At 44.2% G+C, this 22,212-nt stretch overlaps 1 protein-coding gene and 1 long non-coding RNA gene across 2 annotated transcripts in view; both read left to right on the forward strand.

Annotated features, from left to right (window-relative positions):
* Positions 1-6,001, forward strand: part of LOC138764975 (uncharacterized) — a 30,297-nt gene extending 24,296 nt beyond the window's left edge. The window contains exon 3 of the long non-coding RNA XR_011358394.1: positions 5,845-6,001. This is a non-coding gene — a long non-coding RNA (uncharacterized lncRNA). The remainder of the gene's footprint in view (positions 1-5,844) is intronic.
* The window catches only part of LOC138765540 (synaptotagmin-6-like), a 100,944-nt gene that overhangs the window by 65,306 nt on the left and 13,426 nt on the right, over positions 1-22,212 (forward strand). Inside the window, exons 4-5 of the mRNA XM_069942571.1 lie at positions 10,078-10,198; positions 19,188-19,359. Coding sequence (XP_069798672.1) covers positions 10,078-10,198; positions 19,188-19,359 — 293 coding nt within the window. The remainder of the gene's footprint in view (positions 1-10,077; positions 10,199-19,187; positions 19,360-22,212) is intronic.

Here is a 22,212-nt window from a genome sequence, read left to right on the forward strand (position 1 = left end):
CGGTAGAGGACCCATGATTCGGAGCCGAACAGGAGTGTGGGTATGACAACGGCTCTGTATACGCTTATCTTTGTGAGGTTTTTCAGTTGGTTGTTTTTCCAGACTCTTTTGTGTAGTCTTCCAAAGGTGCTATTTGCCTTGGCGAGTCTGTTGTCTATCTCATTGTCGATCCTTGCATCTGATGAAATGGTGCAGCCGAGATAGGTAAACTGGTTGACCGTTTTGAGTTTTGTGTGCCCGATGGAGATGTGGGGGGCTGGTAGTCATGGTGGGGAGCTGGCTGATGGGGGACCTCAGTTTTCTTCAGGCTGACTTCCAGGCCAAACATTTTGGCAGTTTCCGCAAAGCAGGACGTCAAGCGCTGAAGAGCTGGCTCTGAATGGGCAACTAAAGCGGCATCATCTGCAAAGAGTAGTTCACGGACAAGTTTCTCTTGTGTCTTGGTGTGAGCTTGCAGGCGCCTCAGATTGAAGAGACTGCCATCCGTGCGGTACCGGATGTAAACAGCGTCTTCATTGTTGGGGTCTTTCATGGCTTGGTTCAGCATCATGCTGAAGAAGATTGAAAAGAGGGTTGGTGCCAGAACACAGCCTTGCTTCACGCCATTGTTAATGGAGAAGGGTTCAGAGAGCTCATTGCTGTATCTGACCCGACCTTGTTGGTTTTCGTGCAGTTGGATAATCATGTTGAGGAACTTTGGGGGACATCCGATGCGCTCTAGTATTTGCCAAAGCCCTTTCCTGCTCACGGTGTCGAAGGCTTTGGTGAGGTCAACAAAGGTGATGTAGAGTCCTTTGTTTTGTTCTCTGCACTTTTCTTGGAGCTGTCTGAGGGCAAAGACCATGTCAGTGGTTCCTCTGTTTGCGCGAAAGCCGCACTGTGATTCTGGGAGAATATTCTCGGCGACACTAGGTATTATTCTATTCAGTAGAATCCTAGCGAAGATTTTGCCTGCAATGGAGAGCAACGTGGCTCTAAAGGCTGTGTACGGCCCCTCACCCCAAGTCCAAAGCCCGCTGCGCAGCTCAGACGGCAAAGTCCTCCTCAGCGACAAGATCTCCATCCTCAACCGATGGTCAGAACACTTCCAATCTCTTTTCAGTGCCAACCGCTCAGTCCAAGATTCCTCCCTGCTCCAGCTCCCTCAACAGCCCCTAAGGCTAGAGCTGGATGTGGTTCCCACCCTGGATGAGACATATAAGGCAATCGAACAACTGAAAAGTGGCAAAGCAGCAGGTATGGATGGAATCCCCCCAGAAGTCTGGAAGGCTGGCGGCAAAACTCTGCATGCCAAACTGCATGAGTTTTTCAAGCTTTGTTGGGACCAAGGTAAACTGCCTCAGGATCTTCGTGATGCCACCATCATCACCCTGTACAAAAACAAAGGCGAGAAATCAGACTGCTCAAACTACAGGGGAATCACGTTGCTCTCCTGCAATTGTAGGAGGTGGTTTATTGTCTGAGTGCATGCGTGACATTGCATACAACCCTGAGATTCCTTTTTCCTGCGGGAGCGGCAATAGGCAGTACAAAAAAAACTGTACACTGCGTAAACAAAGAACAGATAATGAATGTAAGCGAACTATGCAATACAGAGAGAGCAAAAAGAAAATCAATAAAGTGCCCAAGTAAGAGTCCTTAAATGAGTTTCTGATTGAGTTTGTTGTTGAGGAGCCAGATGATGGAGGGGTAGCAGCTGTCCCTGAACCTGGTGGTGTGAATCTTATACCTTTTTCCTGATGGCAGCAGAGAGAACAGAGCATGTGCTAGGTGGTGTGATGATTGTTGCTGCTCTCTGACGACAGTGTTCCTTGTAGATGTACTCAATAGTTTTGCCTGTGATGTCCTGGGCTATGTCCACTACCTTTTGCAGGGCTTTACCCTCAGGGGCATTGCTGTCCCCATACCAGACCATGATGCAGCCAGTCAGCACACTTTCCATCACACCTCTGTAGAAATTTGCCAGGGTTTCTGGTGTCATACCACAAACTCTTTAGGAAGTAGAGGCACTGACGTGCTTTTTTCACTATGCCATTGGTGTGTTGGGTCCAGGAAAGATCCTCCAAGACAGTGACTCCAAAAAACTTAAATTTGCTCACCCTCTCTACCTCTGATCCCCCAATGATCACTGGATTGGATACCTCTGGTTTTCCTTTCCTGAAGTCAACAATCAGCTACTTAGTTTTGGTGACATTAAGTGCAAGGTTGTTGTTGGTGCACCATTCAGCCAGAGAAAACGCCAGGCTTCAATCTGCAATGTTAAATCTGTTTCTCTCCCCAGAAACACGACCTAATTGAGTGTCTCCAGCACCTTCCATTTTTATTTTCAGTCTCTGAAAGACATTGGAATAGTCGCTGATCGCTCGCAAGCCCTGCATACTCTGCCTGCTCCTGTTGGAGGAAGGAGAACTAGATGAAGTTTCCTCTCCTTGGTTCAGGTGTTGAGTGATTTCTCTGAAGCAGCCAGTTCATGTGATGTTTCTAAAGCAACAGTCAACAGCTGACTGAGGTATGCCGGTCTGCAATGACCCTGAAAACAGGAAACTGAGAGTAACAGTGACAGCAAAAGAAAATTCCAGGAAGCATTTAAGGTGGCTGCAGAGAGCAGGAGCAGGAGAGTTACACTATCTCATTAAATGGAAAGAATGCAATTTGACACTGGCCCAATAAAATAGCAATTTCAATGAAACAGATTTGGTGAATATTTGTTGACTTGCCCGTAATAAGAATAGCTATTTTTTTCACAGCAGTGAAGTTGAAATTCAAACGTAGATATTGTATGGAAGAGCTATTAGAAAATGAAGATTACAACAGGAACTTTGAAAATGGGTCAAGGAATGGCAGATGGAATTTAATTCAGACAAGTGCACTTTGGTATGTTAAACCAGGGCAGGATTTTTTTATATGGTGATTGCCTTGGAGGGTGGGGTAGAATGGAGACTCTTTGGATTATGATATTTAGTTTCATTAAACTGGTGATGCATGTAGGCAGGGTGGTGAAGATGATGTTTGGCAACTTGTCTTCACCAGTTATCACATTGAGTACAGAAGCAGGGACATCATGTTACAACTGATCAAGATGTGGGTGAGACCACAGTTGGAGCATTGTGCACTGGTCTGGTCACCCAGCACTTGGAAAGATATTATTAAGCTAAAATGGGTGCAGAAAAGATTCCCAAAGATGTTGCCAGGACTTGAATTATATGGAGAGACTGGATAGGGCTGGGACTTCTCTCCCTGGACTGTAGAAAGCTGATGGTTGTCTTTAGAGAGGGGCATAGATAAGGTCAATATTTTTCACCAAGGTAGGAGAATCTAACTAGAGGCCATAGGTTTAGGATGAGAGGAGAAAGATTTAAAGAGGTCCTGAGTGGCACCTTTCTTCACACAGTGCAAGAACTGTCAGAGGAAAGGATGGGTACACGGATAGGGACAGATTTGAGGGAAATGGGCCAAACATAGGCTAATAGTTCGGGCAGACAACTTGGTCAGCATGGACAATTTGAGCTGAAGGATCTCTTTCTGAGCTGTAAAATTCCACGACTCCATGTGAAGACAAAGGTGCTGAGATGCTTAAATATCTTGACAAAGTTTCTCTACTCCATGTGAACCCAATCTTCGGCCACTGATGTTTTTCTGATGTTGTGTGAACAAATTTAGCTCTTTCTCTCAATTTCTCGCATTATGGTTCAAGTAAAATTCAAGAAAATAACATTCAGCAATCTCCGATCATTCTCAAAGCAACATTGTGTTATATTTTCCTCATGAGAAAATCTTCAGCCAGCACTTTGTGTTGTCAAATTCCCCATTGTGTGGGACATCAATTTTTAGTTGAAAGTAAACCTTGATTTTATATTGTTTTAGTTCTAGAAGGGTAAACTTTTCTATCATTAACAGGCTTGAGGACTGGGCGTTGCATCATCCCAGCATCCTTCGGCAGAGGATGAATGGACATGCTTCCCAAGTTTCAGTTGTTCCAATGGCACAAAGTGCTGAACAGAGTCCTTCAATCTTCTCACCTTTGCTAGCCCTGGGCTGAGAGGGAAGGATTAAGGGAATCAATTTTTATATTGCTCTCTTGTATCACTTTGAAAGTAGACTATTCAAGATTAACCAAGCTTTAAAGGCGTGGAGACTTATCGTCATAGTTTTGCGGCATCAAAACAGTGTGAATGGTCTCTCTAAACCTGATCTGCCTCAATAAACTCCAAAGAGATAAAGTGCGAGACTTGGTGGCTCCAAGCCCTAAATCATGTTTGCTGGCTCCCTCACGTCACACTTCTTTGCTTTAGGAATGGCGAGAGTTAGGGAGTTGAATTTCTTGGAGAACTTGCACCTTTATTCATGGTTCTGGGAGCCTTTAAATGATCGCATCGCATTCAACAAGAATGCGGGAGTGTTAGGAAGGGAAGTCTCAAAATTATACCACATGGAAGCAGCCCTTCAGCCCATTGAGACTGCACATCAACCACCTGCTTGCTCTAATTCTACATCAGCCTGTTTTTAAAAAAATTCTTCCCATGATCTCATTGTCTCCCACCAGATTTTACCACACACTTTCACACTTTGCAGTGGCCAATGTGCCTCTATGTTGTGGGAGGAAATTGGAGGGAACCCATGTAGGAGACATGGTTACTGGGACCATGGCTTGGGTTGATGGACAGGAGGTTGGTAGACGGTGAGGCAGCGTTATGATGCTATGTTTTCTCCCACGAATGAACAGCTCCAGTCTTGATTCATGACAAGATGGTGGTAAACCTTGCCACAAAATGCTTTTGGGCATTATACCAGTATTAATGTCATCTGGATGAGCTGGATACGAGGAGATCGATTGAAGCCAAAAAAAACATCCTTATTGACGGTTTCAGCTATCTCTCTCAGACACTTGAAAAAATGTTCCACGTGACTTTTGTTGGCACAGCATTGGCTTCTTGGGTGTTGAATTCCTTGGCCATTGTGGACATGGGTTTATGGTGAAGAATTACCTGGAGGAACAAATGACTGCTCTGGAGTTCCTCCCCAACAATACTGATATGTAATCCTGGAAAATATCATGGGTAATGTCATCACAGGCCCAGGAAAGTAAAGCATCTGGAATCTTCAATTCCTTGCAATCCTAGAGGATGATCTTGACATCTCATTGCCCCTGTTTCCTTGTCCTTCTCCCTATTGTAGCACCTTCCTCGGTGTTTAACTCACCCCAGCAGTGTGAAATTCTGTTAACCCAGGAGGAATCTGACACAGAAACTGGAGCAAAAGTAATTAATGTGTGCCTCACAGACTGTTTCATTACTGATTTGGTTTCTTTACCCCCACTCATCCATACCCTACTCCCCCCGATCCCCACCCCGAGTCCTCACCACCACAGACACTCACATCTCATGCACACACACAATCCCAATGAGCATTAAAAGCCAGGCTTTAAGTACTTTTCCAGAGTTGATGTTTATTACCTGATGAGACATGAGAGATTACCGAAAAAGCATGTGACTTTAATTGTCCATGATATGTGTGAATAGAAGACAAATTACCTGTGTGTTTTGTGAGGATAAATCATTTGGTTTAGTCAGTGAATTACTGTCAGTTGATGTGATCGGTCAGCTTTTATTGAGCACATATCGCCTTATTACGAGCCAGCAATTCTCCAGCTGAACTCTCTCATTATAGCACTAATGGATCCATCCTTAATCATATCATCAATCTCCTCGTTCTGTAAAGTATATTGGAGGGAGGAGACAATTAGGTTTGGGGCCATTTGGTTACAGTTTTCTACATCGCACTCTGGGACACTGGAGATGAAACTGCATTAAGCTTTTTAGAAATAATTACCAAATGCATTTACAGCTTGTTACCATCCAGTGATCATGCATCCAACCTTCTCGCCTTGGGATTAATGAAGGCAGGACTCTGAAACCACAGTTAAGTCATCATCCACCAGTAATCAACAGCGGTGGCTTCCTGTAAGATTCATACCACTGAAATTTAGAAAGCAGAATGGCAGACGGAAGAATGAGGTGAGGAAAGTTTCGGGTGAGAAGTTTAACTCACGACACGTATCACTTGCCTGGTAGGCCATATCTGTAGAAGGAAGAGAGAAACACGAAAGTTGTAGCTACTGGAATTTTGAGCAAACGATTTCTGGAGGAACTCAACAGGTCAGGTCCGTGAAGACGAATAAAGGGTCCTGACCCAAAACATTGACTGGCCGTTTCTACCCATGGATGCGAGCTGACCTGGTGAGCTCCTCCAGCAAATCATTGTCTGCTCGGCTTAAAGAATGTTTGCTTACATCCATTGGAAAGCAATGTTTACAGGAAATTAAGACAGGCAGACCGGGCTCGTCAACTCATTACCGTTCACTTAACTTGAGGGAAGTTATGGAACTAAACTGGGTAAAAGAAAAATAATAATTGGTACGTCAACTCACAGCTGGCTGTCCTCCCATTCCAGTTTGTGGGTGGACATCAACTGAGGCAGCCTGAATTTAGAAGTAGTTGTCCTGAAATCTGTCAGCTCCCCAGCTTTTTCAAATAGTATCATTCCCTGCATTAGCATAAGATTCTTCCACTCATTGTTCCCAAAAATAGGACGTCAGAAAGGAGTCTTTGGCAATTGCATTTGAGGAGATTCACATTTGTTTTAATTTGAAGGTAAATGGTTTGGAAATATTTTAATTTCTTTCTGACTCAAATGACTGTGAGTTGATTATTCAATGATCTGAACTGCAGGGAACCACAATAATGCAAGTCTTTGCCTCATTCTAGTGACAGAGTGGTGAGCTACCCAGAGCTTCCAGCTCCAGCAACCAATCCTGAAAGGCAGGATGTGTGGGGTTTCTCCAGATGCTCCTGTTACCTCCTGAAGGCAAGCAGGCTGATAAGTTAATTGGCCATCATAGTGCGTAGGTTGTGTGGCAGAATCTGAAGGGAGCTAACGAGAATGTGGGAATAAATCTGGATTTGTGCAAGTGTATGCGCTCGGTGGGCTGAAGAGCTTGTGTCTCTGCTCTATGACTGGCTTAATGACTCATTTTCACAGGCCAGAAAATAGTAGAAGGAGTAGAAGGTGTCCAGTGATCAAATAAAGGGAGTCTATCCTTGCATGGAGCATGGCAAATTACAGCACAGTACAGGCTCTTTAGTCCACAATTTTCTGCCAACTGATATAAACCTATTTCAGCATCAATCTAAATGTCCATACCTCATATCTCTTAGCCCTTTCCTGTTAATTACAATCATGTAGCTATCAATGAGTCTTTTAAATGTCCTCATTGTAGCAGCCTCAACTACCACCCCCGGAAATGAATTCTAGGCACCCATTATACTCTATGTTAAAAAAAATTCTACCTCTGACATCTCCTCAAAACTTTCCTCCACTCCCAGCTGTAAGAGACATGAATGTGAAGACACTTCTGAGCTTTTTAAAATCTAGTACAAACCAACCATAACCTCTTTATGTACAGACATGTCCTTAATGGCTCATTTTTTCATTGCTAATCCTGCACCTCCCATTCCATCATTTTCTCCAACTCTCCCACAGTCCCTGGCATCCTGTGTAATGAGATCTGATACTCCTGTGGAGCATCTCAGGTGTGGCCACAATGCATAGAATCCTCGAGCATGATCATGGACCCTTCCACTCCCATAAAGGTAGACGATGGCCTTAAAGAACCATACTAATGCTATTTCACTGCTCTCGGCTTGTGGTTCCTCATGCCCTAACATTTCAAGTGCTCATCTGAATATTTATTCAATGTTGTGAGAATACCTGAATTTACTGTCCCTACAGACAAAACGTTCCATAAATCAACTCCCCCCGGGTGAAAAAATTCTTCCTCCAATCCCCTATAAATTGTCCATCTCTTCTTAAATCTCTGCCCACTGGTAAAAGACACCTCATCTCATCACTTTTCTCTTCACCTTCTCCGCTCTATGGAAAACAGATCTCGCCAACCCAGTCGCCTCTTGTAGCTGAGGTCTTTCATTCCCAGCTACATCCTAACGAATTTCCTCTGTACCTTCTCCAGTGCCATCACGTCCAAGTTCTTTTTCCTCTACATGTATTCTCTTCTAATTTCCATCAACTTCCCTTGGTTTTTGCCATTCATCTGTATACCAGGGCCAACCTACAGCAGTCAGTTAACCTGCCACCCCATTCATCTTTGGGATGTGGGACAAGACTGAAGCACCAGGAGGAAACCAAAGTGAGAGCATGCAAACACCACACAGATTGTTGCTTTAGACCATCATATTTAAATGGGTAGTAAAAGAACAAGCATGATCAAATGAATATGAATTACTCCTGGACATGATCATAGAAGTTACAACATTGACATGAGTGTAAATGTTGCAACATGCCAGCATTTAGAGCTGAGTAAATGTCCAGGCCAACGTTTGTCAATCAAACACTGGGGGAGATTACCTCACATTTATTTCGTTGCTTGAATTGCTTAGTATGGAAATGATTACTCTTCACACACCATCACATACTGAAGTACAATTCAAAACTATTTAATAAGCTATAAAATATTTTGGAGCAGAATTTTGACCATTGTGTTTCTCTACTTTTTAAAAGTTGTTCCCAACTAAATGTGCAAGCTTTACAAATTTACCTCTTAACTTTAAGATTTTAGATTTCAACCTTACTGTCAGAGCATATACATGACATCACATACAACTCTGATATTCTTTTTCCTGTGAACGAGGCAGAATTACCACTTATTGGTCATGCACAAAAAAAATCTGTACCCAATGTACACATGAAAACAAATAAAGAAATGTAAACAATTGCAATACAGAGAGGGGGGATAAAACAAAGAATAAAGTGCTTAAATGAGTCCCCGATTGAGTTTATTGCCGAGGAGTCTGATGGTGGAGGGGTAACAGTTATTCCTGAACCTGGTGGTGCGAGTCTTGTGGCACCGAGACCTCTTTCCTGATGCCAGCAGCGAGAATAGAGCGTGTGCTGGGTGGGGTGGATCCTTGATGATGGCTGCTGCTCTTCAACGTCAGCATTCGATAGGGAAGGTTTTGCCTGTGATGTCCTGGGCTGTGTCCACTACATCTTGCAGGGCTTCACTGTTGGTGTCCGCATACCAGACTTTCCACCACGCATCTGTAGAAATTTGCCAGGGTTTCCGATGTCATACCAAACCTCTGCAAAACTCCTGAGGAAGTAGAGGTGTTGACGTGCTTTCTTCACAATCCCATTAATCTGTTGGGTCCAGGAAAGATCCTCAAAGATAGTGACTCCAAAGAATTTAAATTTGCTCACCCTCTCCACCTCTGATTCCCCCAATGTCCACTGGATCATACACATCTGGTTTTCCCTTTCCCTAAAGTCAACAATCAACTGTCAACTCTTGGGTTTACTTTGTCTCCACAGTGTTTATTTTCTTCCAGATAACATTAAGGCAACCTAGGCCACCCCAGCATTCACCACACATTCTGCTATTGGCCAATTAGAGGGCAGAGAAGGAAAACGATGGTAGGGGATATCGGGGAAGAGTGAGAGAGGCTGAAGAGAAAATGACTACCTCTTTTGGCCCCGCTTGATCTACTTTAACCGTCTGGCATGCTTTCATGTTCAGACAACATATGCTCATGGCCGGGACTTACTCAGAGTTGACATTTCTGGGCACAGTGCATGTGAACATAGGCTGCATTGGCCTGCATATAATGGCAGATCATCTGCAGTTCCTGACCTGAAGGTGTGAGAGTTAGGGCTTCAGTGATTTGGAACTGATTGATAATTCAAGGAGCTGTACAGTGTGACACCTGTTGAGTGTTGAGTTCTCAATCAGTCTGATGGGGATCCACCGGGAGACTGCGAGTGCTGGATCCTTGAACAACAAACAATATGCTGGAGAAATTCACCTATTGGAGCAGCATTTGAAGGGCTCCATCCCTCCCACTGATGCTGCTCGATCCATTAATTTCCTCCGGCAGAGTGTTTGCTGCTCCAGTCACCCTCATATATAGTTTCATTGACGTAAGCTGTTTTCTTGGTATGGTTTTTTTGTGATGCAAGTGTTTTAAATGCATGACTTGATGTTATTTTCCTTCATTTTTTTAAAAGGAAAGTGTGGACCTGGGGGAAATCATGTTCTCTCTCTGCTATCTGCCGACCGCTGGGCGCCTGACTCTGACAGTCATCAAATGCAGGAATCTCAAAGCCATGGACATCACTGGGTATTCGGGTGAGTGCACGTTGTTCTCTGCTCAGTCTTCATTTTGAAATATTCAAACTGAAAGAAAAAGTCCACATTCATTCCGATTCAGCCAAATCAATTGGAATTAAAACATCCACAGTCAAAAACATAAAGAGGATCAATGAAGCTGTTGAGAATATCTGAATGAAGAGTAGGAAAATAGCGCAGCATTGTAATGCTATATATCTCCTCGTGAGCAGGAAAGGGCTTTGGCAAATACTAGAGCGCATCGGATGTCCCCCAAAGTTCCTCAACATGATTATCCAACTGCACGAAAACCAACAAGGTCGGGTCAGATACAGCAATGAGCTCTCTGAACCCTTCTCCATTAACAATGGCGTGAAGCAAGGCTGTGTTCTGGCACCAACCCTCTTTTCAATCTTCTTCAGCATGATGCTGAACCAAGCCATGAAAGACCCCAACAATGAAGACGCTGTTTACATCCGGTACCGCACGGATGGCAGTCTCTTCAATCTGAGGCGCCTGCAAGCTCACACCAAGACACAAGAGAAACTTGTCCGTGAACTACTCTTTGCAGATGATGCCGCTTTAGTTGCCCATTCAGAGCCAGCTCTTCAGCGCTTGACGTCCTGCTTTGCGGAAACTGCCAAAATGTTTGGCCTGGAAGTCAGCCTGAAGAAAACTGAGGTCCTCCATCAGCCAGCTCCCCACCATGACTACCAGCCCCCCCACATCTCCATCGGGCACACAAAACTCAAAACGGTCAACCAGTTTACCTATCTCGGCTGCACCATTTCATCAGATGCAAGGATCGACAATGAGATAGACAACAGACTCGCCAAGGCAAATAGCGCCTTTGGAAGACTACACAAAAGAGTCTGGAAAAACAACCAACTGAAAAACCTCACAAAGATAAGCGTATACAGAGCCGTTGTCATACCCACACTCCTGTTCGGCTCCGAATCATGGGTCCTCTACCGGCACCACCTACGGCTCCTAGAACGCTTCCACCAGCGTTGTCTCCGCTCCATCCTCAACATCCATTGGAGCGCTCACACCCCTAACGTCGAGGTACTCGAGATGGCAGAGGTCGACAGCATCGAGTCCACGCTGCTGAAGATCCAGCTGCGCTGGATGGGTCACGTCTCCAGAATGGAGGACCATCGCCTTCCCAAGATCGTATTATATGGCGAGCTCTCCACTGGCCACCGTGACAGAGGTGCACCAAAGAAAAGGTACAAGGACTGCCTAAAGAAATCTCTTGGTGCCTGCCACATTGACCACCGCCAGTGGGCTGATAACGCCTCAAACCGTGCATCTTGGCGCCTCACAGTTTGGCGGGCAGCAGCCTCCTTTGAAGAAGACCGCAGAGCCCACCTCACTGACAAAAGGCAAAGGAGGAAAAACCCAACACCCAACCCCAACCAACCAATTTTCCCTTGCAACCGCTGCAATCGTGTCTGCCTGTCCCGCATCGGACTGGTCAGCCACAAACGAGCCTGCAGCTGACGTGGACTTTTTACCCCCTCCATAAATCTTCGTCCGCGAAGCCAAGCCAAAGAAAAAAAAAAAAATACATCTAAAAATTACATTATCTTTCTTTTCACTTTGCAAATACTGTGTGATTTGTGGATAATTGTTGATGTGGGCAGAGGGTTAGTGTTGTGGTCAGCACAGTGTTATTACACCAACAGCGACCTGGGTCCCAATCCGACACTGTCCATAAGGAGTCTGTCGATTTTCCCCATATCTACATGGGTTTCCTGCAAGCACTCCAGTAATTCCTCCCACCTTCCAAAATGTACATGGGTTTTAGGTGAATTGGGGTATTTGGGTGGTTTCACAACTATCCTCCTTGATAGTTGCTTGGAGAGATTGCAATGTCCTTGTTTATGACTAATTCAAGAAAACTTCATACTAAAATTGCAGTTGAGTTTTTCACGGTTACTACATGTCCATTACTTTCTTATACAATTAAATAATGCTTAAAATATACTTAAAGAATACTTAAAACAGTCAATAAAAGTTTTCGGTCTATCCCAAGACCCTCCATCTTTACAGAAAAAGAAAATTCAAAACTAACAGTCTTATCTCAAAATGCAGAGAGAGAAAGAGCGAGCGAGCTAATCTTGAAGCATGATTTCAGTCAACATCTACTGGCTAGTTGCAGACTTTCCTTGCAATGTGCATTTTAACCCTTACAGGTTGTGGATCAGATGGGCCTGTCTAAATGTAAAAATTTCTATTAATCTTATTGTTTTAACTCCATATGAACTAACTGACTCTTCATATGACCATTTTACTTCCTAAATGTTAAGTTTATTATTCTAAATCCCTCCTTTAATAGAGATCATTTTTTGCATATTATAACACCAGACAAAATGTCTAATGGGTTCAGGCAGAGTATACAAGTGATTGCTGGCTTTACTATTCTAGGCTTTTCGTCATGTTTCACAGGAAACGTTGATGGTTTCCATCCATCCAATAGAAAGGATGCTACATTTGGGGCGATATTGCATATTTGTGATTCTTCCAGTGGAAGTGGAAAAGAAGCCACTGTAAACCAACTTCAAGGCCTTTCCTTTAATTTTCACTCAACTATTTCATAAGGGCTTATTAGAGGAAGAAATTGAACTCAGTGTCAATGTATGAAATCAGCTGTGGAGAACTGGATCTCAGATCTCACTCTTCATCTGTCTCGTTTGCTGTGGCCCCTTCACCCAACTATACACGTGAAGTACTGAAGAGCTACAATTATTTTGAAATTATTTTGAAATCAAGCATCTAAAATCTTGTACGTGCTTGAAAAAGAATTTTTTTTTTATTTGTGAGACATGAAAAAAACAACTAGAGTGAGGGTACAAGAGGCTTGAGCGCGCGCGCACACGCACACACACACACACACACACACACACACACACACACACACACACACACACACACACACACACACACACACACACACACACACACACACCCAACCCCTCCCCCTCACAAGTACTTCTATCATCAAATGGCCTCCTGTCCCTGGGGAAAGTAGAGTCCTCTTATAGGAGAATCCAGTAATACTGAATCAGTGAATAATCGTTGCAGCCGTAATTTGGCATTGAGGAATCCTGTTTTGCCCACCTGGAGACCAATACAGAATTTGTGGTACTCAAAGCAAACGCGAGTGTTGTTACCAAGTGCAGTGCATATGTGACAGGCATGTGTCAGTGGCAGTCAGGAAATTGCTGGAAGGATTCAAGTTCTTTTTCAATGCATGGATGAATGTTTAAACATGGCGAACAACACAGGGCAAATTCTGAGATAGCAATTGGAAGTATATAAATGTAAGCACATTTTTATATACAGTAAAATCCTAGTTACCTGAATTTCAAGCAACTGGCAGCCTCAAGCAACCAGCAAGAAAAATGCAGAAAATAAATAGGTAAAAAAATGAAAAAGTTTAAAATTGGCTGCCCCTAGCAGTCAGTTCACCAATCCATCCAACATACAATCTCAAGCAACCAACAAATCCGCTTATCTGGTATTTACCAGTCCCGATAGGTGCTGGATACTGGGGGTTGACTGTATTTTCTTCCATCATTGTGACGTGGAAGGAGGCCATTACAACTCATCAAAACTCCATTGGCTCCTTGAGCAACCCCATTTCCCCACTAATTTTCCCTGTTCCTTATTTCCCTTACTTTCCAATCAATACCCCCTCCATCACCAACAATGGCTGGTTAACCCAACCCACACATCTTAGTGAAGTGGGAGGAGACTGGATTACCCTGGCAGAAACCTACGTGGTAACAGGGAGAATAAACATCAAATCGACAATCGCGAAGGCAAGGATTGAACCCAGGTTATGGAACTGTGAAGCAAGAGGCCAGTCATGGTAGACTCCAGCACTGGTGGCAAGAGTAGGCAATAGCCCTGTCATGCTAAACTGTTCCACTGGTGCAAGAGTAAGCCACAGATCTGTCATGGTAGACTGTGATACTATTTATTTGCATTTCGCAGGTGAGACAAGTTGCAGGTGACATGACTAAAAGTTCTACAAATACAATTCTTCAACATTGTATTTGTTGAAATTAACATTGGGCAGCAAAAGTGGACAAAGTTTTGTCCTCCCAGGCTACATCCCAATATAGATCTAGACTTAGAGCTACACAGCATGGAAGCAGGGTCTATGGCACAATTCAATTGTGTTGACCAAGTTGTTTCCCTGTGCTATCTCATTTGCTTGAACCATATCCCTCTAAATCTTTTCTATGTATGTACCTATATAAATGTCTTTTGAATGCTGTAATTGTACCAGCCTCTACTACTTGCACTGACAGTTCGTTGAATGCACCCACCACCCTTTGTGTGGAAAAGGTGCCCCTCAGATCCATTCACAATCTTTTCCCACTCTATGCCCTCTCGTTATCAACTCTTCTACCCTCGGGAAAAAAGACTGTGACCGTTCATCCTCTCTACACACTCGAGATTTTGTATACCTCTACTAGGCAAGCCCTCAGTCACCGACACTCAAGAAAACAGATAACAGTGAAGTACTATCAAAAACTGTCTATAATTTCACCTGCGTTTATGGTTTTTATACAGCTGCTGCGATAATTTCCCGTCAACAATTTTCATACCTACCAAAGTGGCCGTTAATACAGGAATGATGTTTACACTAAATACCTGAGTTGTGGTATTTTCATAGGCTGAACATGGGTCAACGTCGACTGTGACATAGACCCTGCATGCGACGTACAGCGTAGACGTCATCAGTGACATCACTCATCTGCGTCCAAAAAAGCCTCCAGACTAAAGAGCAAAATGGCTCTCAATCCACAGATCATGTTAAAGTTTGCAGCGAGTATGTATAGCATTCTTCAAACGAACCTTAATTTCATGCATTTCATGCATGCACATTTAAAAATCCTGCGTTGTAGTGTCGTGGGCCGAATGCATCATCGCAAGTCAACATATATGCTGTGTTCATTAGCCCATTGTGGCGGATGGCCTGCAGTTCAGTTTAGGTCTGCAAAATTGTCTAGGCTGCCACAGGATAAACTTCGGAACAAGGAGTCGCTCATTTCCATTCCGAACTTCTTACACTCTCTGCGTTGCGGGAGTTTTGTGAAAAATTCCCGTTACGCAGTGGCTGCGTAAAAACCAAAACAGTTTTGCCTGGTTATAATTTCCATTGTTGTTACAAAACATTAAATTAAATTGCAGCTTCGTCTGGGGAAATTAACATAACAGAATGAAAAGGGCATACAGTGGGTGGTGGGTTGGAACTAATGAACTGAGAATTATTTGTACTGTCATTATCAGTGTTTGTTAAAGAGCCATTAGACCCAAAATATGTGGCTGCATGATGAGAATTGAAATGATATTTTGGTCTCATTAGATAGAGAATAGAAATACCTCTAGTAAAAACACAGAAATGCTGGAGGAACTCAACAGGTCTTGCAGCAGTACCTCCACAGAGAAACGCACAAACGACAGACGGTGGAACCTTGAGCATGTGAGGGTCAGGCACCAGGCCATGGGCAGAAATGGTCAGTTAATGCTTTGGTTGGGACCTCTCATCCAGACTCATGTAGAATCAGCTAGTGCCTCAGGAACCAAGTTTGCTTAATGGAAGGATGATGAGAGTGAGGGTGGGGCCGCTTAAGGACAAAGGAGGCAGCATGTGCCTTGAGGTGAAGGATGCTGGAGAGGTCCGAAATGAAGATTTTGCTTCAGTATTCACCAGAGTAAAGGACCTTTGTCAGCGTGAGGTCAGAATAAAGCAGGCTGGTGTGCGAGACAATGCTGAGATTAAAGGAGAAGTGTTGGATCTTTTTAAAAATATTAAGATTGATAAGTCCACAGGGCCGGACATGATATACCCCAGGTTGCTGTTGGAAGCGAAGGAAGAGATAGCTGGGCCATTTGCTGTGATCTTTGAGTCCTCCTTGGTCACAGAAATGGTGTTGGAGGATAGGCCATCCCTGGCCATTAGTCCCACCCCACTCCCTCCTGTATCAGTAGCATACAACTCTCCACCCGCCCCCAGTTTTGTCACTTCCATGCGTCAAGCATCAGTAGCGTCTAGTGAAACGACACAAATAAAAAAGGCGTCCCACGTTGGGGTCGGGGGGAAATGGCTTTAATGACAGGCAGGTCAGTCCCCGCTAGCCCCCTCCCCCTCCTTTGACAGGCTGGTCCCCCTTTCAGCACTAGCTCCTCCCTCAGCACCCTCCACATCACCCCTCCCCCATCAACTGGTAGGTCCCTGCCCCCCCCCCCCCACCTTGCTATTGCCCCCTCTAACATATGGTCTGCCATCGACCCTGTAGTATTCTGCCTGGAGGTTAGTGACTACTGGAGTTCTGCAGGGATCTGTTCTGGGACCCCTGCTCTTTGTTATTTTTATAAATGACTTAGATAAAAAGCAGAAGGATGGGTCAGTGCTTGCCAATTATATTAAGTTTGGAGGAGTTGTGGATAGTCCTGAAGGTTACAAAAGGATGTAGACAGGATGCAGTGTTGGGTGGCAAAAATGGCAGATTTAATTCAATTCAGATTTGTGAGCTGATGCAATTTGGAAGGTCAAACCAGAAGGCTGAATACAGGTTTAATGGTTGGAAACTTAGTAGTGTGGAGGAACAGAGGGGCCTTAGGGTCCAAATCCATGCATCTCTCAAGATTGCCACGCAGGTTAATAGAATAGTTAAGAAGGCTTATGGGATGCTGGGCTTCATTAGCAGGGTGATTGAGTCATGTTGAAACTCTACAAACCTCTGGTGAGACCACACTTTGAGCATTGTGTTCAATTCTGGTCACCTCATGAAAGGAAGGATGTGGAAGCTATGGAGAGGGTGCAGTGGAGATTTACCAGGAATTTGCCTGGATTATAAAATAAGTCTGATGAGACAAGGTTAGCAGAGTTGGAACTTTTCTCTTTGGAGCGTAGAAGGATGAGAGGAGACTTGATAGAAGACTTGAGAGGCAAAGATAAAGTGGACAGCCAGTGCCTTTTTACCAGGGGAAGGAATAGCAAACACCAGGGGACATTTCTACAAAGTCAAGGGAGGGAAGTTTAAGGGAGATATCAGGGGTATGTTTTCCTCCCAGAGAGTTGTGGGTGCCTGGAATGCCTTGCTGGGGATAGTGGTGGAAGCTGAAACATGGGGGCATTTAAGAGACTCTTAGGCACAAGGATGAAGGAAAATTAGAGAGATTCGAGGAAGGAAGGATTTAGGTTTTATTTGGTTGGAATATATAGGTTGGCACAACATTGAGGGCATGTACTATGCTGTAATGTTCCATATTAAAACTGATTTGCAAGGAAGCATGGCTTCTCCTCCTAACCCAACAAGTTTGAAATCTTTTTTTTTTGCGTAGCACCCAGGAAAAGCCGCATTGAGGCACCTGTCACACTTTGTGCTGCATGAAGTAGCAGTTGTATTGCTGCCTGACCGCTCCAGTGACGTAGGCTCAGCCATCACCCCTGGTGCTATTTTGTACAGTCGCCTTCCTGACTGTGTGGGTTTCCCTGTGTATTCTGCTGGTTGGTAGGGGAAGGGGAAATGAGGCCAAGTGGCAGGTCAGCAATGATCATGTTGAATGGAAGGTCAGGTTTGAGGGGTTATGGCCTCCTCTTGCTCTTATGCTCCATACTTGTTTACATGGGTTACTGCAAATTACCCCACATGTGAGTTGTTGTGGAGAAGTTATGAGAGACAATGAAAAAGTATGAATTAATGGGAATGTTCTGAGAGCCAGCACAGACACGATGGACCAAATGGCTTCCTTTTATGGAAACATGAGGAGCCTCTATGATAATATTTATCCTTTTAATTAGTCTCCTCACAAAGTGCCCAGTCCTGCAGTTTGCCTATTTTTAGATGATCATTAAATAGTATCTGGTGGGCCTTGACCATCCCCAATGTCCAAACATTGTGCAGCTTATGTAGAAAAACTATTCACTTTCCACCATACTGAATGCCACTGTTGATCTATGATCGCAAGAAATATCTAACAATTTAAAAGCAATGTCCTTGTTCTGAATTTTTATTTCTCCTGAATGATCAATAAACTCATGATGGGAAAGGTTTCATTGCAAAGTCCTTTGTTCTTGGCAAGTCACGAGAACAGTTGAGTTCCTTTCTCCTTCCTCTGAGCTCCCTGATGGGATTTGTAGATTTTCAGTGATGCTTATCTGTGAAATTAGATGCTACGTGTTCAAAGTCTGTACATTACCATTTATTTTCTCACTCCCAAATCATTGCCCAAAGACTCCTCCCTCTGAATCATTGAACAGGAAGGTCCTGCAGAGATGAACAGTGGAAAGGAATTTCATCATTCTTTTATAAGCTGGCACCAGGTGGGATGATGCGAAATTTAATTAAGGAATGAAATTTAATTCCCCAATGTACCTTACGTGGCGTAAAGTTGCCTCAAATTGATTGTCGGACAAGGAAATGTTGTGGCTCTATAGAATGTTGTGGAAATGTACAATTTAGGAAGGTTCCCTGCCCTTTGCTTCTCCATCACTGAAGCTGTAATCAGGGAGCAACCCTGATGGTCCATTGTGTTTCCCGCTATGAGCAGAGACTCACAGTGTTCATTACTGAGGACCATTTCCATCAAATTGCTTTTCTTACCAATGTTATAAGATTCCTGGAGCAGAGCTTTACTACTGTGTACCATGGGGGAATGGTGGGTGGGGGTGGGTAGAGATCAGCACATCCTGATCATTACACCCTTGCGCATCTGCTGAAAAATTGGATTGACCAGAAATCTGGTTCGACTATCCTCCCAATACAGGGTATGAAACATCCAACGTATTTTGTATAAAATGTCCCCAGTGCTGAAAGAGCAACTGTGCTAATAATGAAATCTCCATTCTTCTCAATATTGAAATAAGCAGATTATCTTAGCACTGACTTGTCAGGAGAATTAGCAGTCCTGGCTGAGTCCTTGACAAGACAGCACCCTTCGTTACTTATGCAGGTATGTTATATAAAACCTCTTTTATCTTTTCTAGATCCATATGTTAAGGTTTCTTTGCTCTGTGAAGGACGGCGACTAAAGAAGAAGAAAACAACCATAAAGAAAAACACACTAAATCCGACTTATAATGAGGCAATTATTTTCGACATTCCTCCTGAGAACATGGACCAGGTCAGCCTGCTGATCTCAGTCATGGACTATGACCGGTGAGTAATGGAACCCACCCTGCGCTCACTGGCTCCCTGCCTATGAGATTCCACTTCGATGTAGCAGCACCCCAGAGGCAATCATCTGGATACCAGACTGAAAGATTCCTTGTACCTGAACGAGATTTTTTTCCTGAAGTGTTTGACATGAGAGGGACACGAGGGTGCCATGTACAGTCCAGGGCCCCAAACAGGCCTTTCAAGTGAAGCAGCACTTCACTTGTGTATCCGCAGGAGTGATTTACTGTAACCAACTCCCTTTGTGGCCTTCTCTGCATTGGATAGACAGGGAGATCGCTGAGCACCTTCGCTCTGTCCGCACCAGTGACAGGGACCTCCCAGTGGCCATTTCTGTTCTGTGTCCCACTTCCATACCCACATGTCTGTCCATGGCCTCATGTACTATCCCACCAAGTCCACCCATAAATTGGAGGATCAACACCTGACTTCCAGCCGGATGGTATTAACAATGCCTTCTTCAGTTTCTGCTCACCTGATTGCCTTCCTCCCTCCCTTCCCTTCTCCCTGTCTTCTTTCCCTCAGCTCTCCACCCCTTCCCTCTCTATTCACCCAGCCATCCCTCCTCCCCCTACTTGCTGCTGTGTCCTCCCTCCTCCACATACTACCTCCTGCCTTTGGGACTATGTCTCCCCCTTACCTTTTTGTTCAGCTGCCTGCCAACAATTTTCCATTACCTTGATGAAGTGCTCAAGCCCAAAACGTTGGCTATATATTTTTACCTTTGCTATATAAAAGACACTGTTTGACCTGCTGAGTTTCTCCAGCATTGTATTTTTACTTCAACCACAATGTCTGCAGACTTCTGTGTTTTACTTCTGCAGGTATATGATTCTTCATTTGAATTATTGTTTTGCCGTGCAAGCAACAATCACCAGATAAATCCTTAATCGTTCTTGAACACCAACACTGCACATTATTTTTACTTTCATCTCTAATGCCCTGACAAACTGACGCAGATCCAAGCTTATCATCTTCTCTGCTGCAGGCCATTACTGGCCCTCACTCTATCTACTCCAATTCACCATCCCTGCTCCACCTCTCCCACCACACCCCCCTCCCCCCCGCCCCATTTGTGCTGCTCTCCCATAGCGAAGCACAAAACCATTGGCACACAACATGAACAAGTGAATCGTAAACAGTGGAAGTTGAGAATGTGGTGCAGAGAACTGTTCTGTTAGGCTCTTAATGTCTCTTGCATTTGGAAATTGAAGAATACATATTCAAATAAATGAGATAAAAATCTAAATCTAAATGAATCGAACTAATTAATGGAGTAACAACACCTGAGGCATGCGAAAGATGGATATAGGCAAATTGAGGAGGTTTGAGTCAGAGTTCTAAGCTTTGGAATCACCAAGCATATGCCGCTTTGTAACAAAGCTCTGTGGATGCGTTACCTCAGGAAATGTTCTCAGGAAAAAGAAGATGGAACATCACCACAGGTGGTGTTGGGGTAGGGAGGGGGGTGGGATCCTCTTCCTTCACTGTGAAACATCAATCAAGGGAAGCCCATCAAATTTGTGCTGGTTCTTTGCACAAGCCACCTAGTTAATACTGCTTTTCTGTCATCTCCTCTTGGCCCTGAATTCCTTTTCCTTCCGAATATTTAATGATTCCAATTTTGAATTGATCTCGCCTACCCCATCCCAGCAGTGCATGTTACACCCAGCCACTCACTGCATCAAAAGTTTAGTCTTGCATCATTTTTAGTTCCTTTCACAATAACTCCCAGAGTCCTTGGATCTTCCACTGATGGGAACATGGGTGATATGTTTCCTCCATTGTATATAGTTATTGTTGGCTACTGTATATATGGAGCTGGCCCGCCCACTGATGACTCATACCCTAAGACTCCTCCTCCGTGGTCCTGAGCCATAAAGGTTGAGCCAACTCTCCCTTTCCTCCATTCCTATACCTGGATCCGGGCCAGCAAGGTTCTTTTGTACATTAAAGCCTATCGTTCCCTCGGCCTAATGATCGTGCATTAAAGAACTATTACCTTCCATTTGGTTTGTCTTGACCCTTTGAAATTTTAAGTAATATCAGGTTGCTTTGCAAACCCTTCTGTCCCAAGGAGAATACCCCAAGGAGAATGCCCTAGCTGCTTGAGTATTTTCACATAAGTGAAGACTCTCATCCCAAGAATAATTTTTGTAAAATGGGATGATTGTAGATTTTTGCTTGGTGGTCAACATTGACTCAAAGGACCAATGGGCTTTTTCCTGTGCTGATTGACCCTACGTCTGTGAATCTTGTCTGCACTCTCTTCAAAGGCTTCATGTTGGGTGGTGCAGTTAGTGCAATGCTGGGAACAAGGTTCAAATCCCATGCTGACTGTTCTCATGTCTGCGTGGGTTTCCTCTGGGTGCTCTGGTTTCCTCCCACCCTTCAAAACCTACGGGGGGGGGTTGTAGGTCCAGTGGATGTAATTGTGCGGCACAGGCTCGTAGGCTGAAAGGGCCTGTTACCGTGCTGTATGACTAAATTTAAGGTTAAAAGATTAAAATAGTTCCTCAGACGAGGTTTCTGGAAGTGTGCATTTTTTTTTCAATTTTAGCCAAACCTTACCGTTCTCACAAAGGTGTGTCCGGACTTTGCCACAATAATTGCTGAGGTGAATCCAAATATGAACTTGAGGAACGACACATCACATTCATCCTTAGCAGCCAATGTCATGAATATGGAGTTTTCCAGTTTGGGTAACTCCCCTCTCTCTCCCCCCCCCCACTGCCCCACCACCCCCCCCCCCCCCCCAACTGCAACTTTCTGCCTTACCCATGCTGAAGATGTATGTTGCACCTGGATTTACTATGTTCCCCATCTCCTGGCATC

Source organism: Narcine bancroftii, chromosome 5, assembly GCF_036971445.1.
Source record: "Narcine bancroftii isolate sNarBan1 chromosome 5, sNarBan1.hap1, whole genome shotgun sequence".
Lineage (NCBI taxonomy): Eukaryota > Metazoa > Chordata > Chondrichthyes > Torpediniformes > Narcinidae > Narcine > Narcine bancroftii.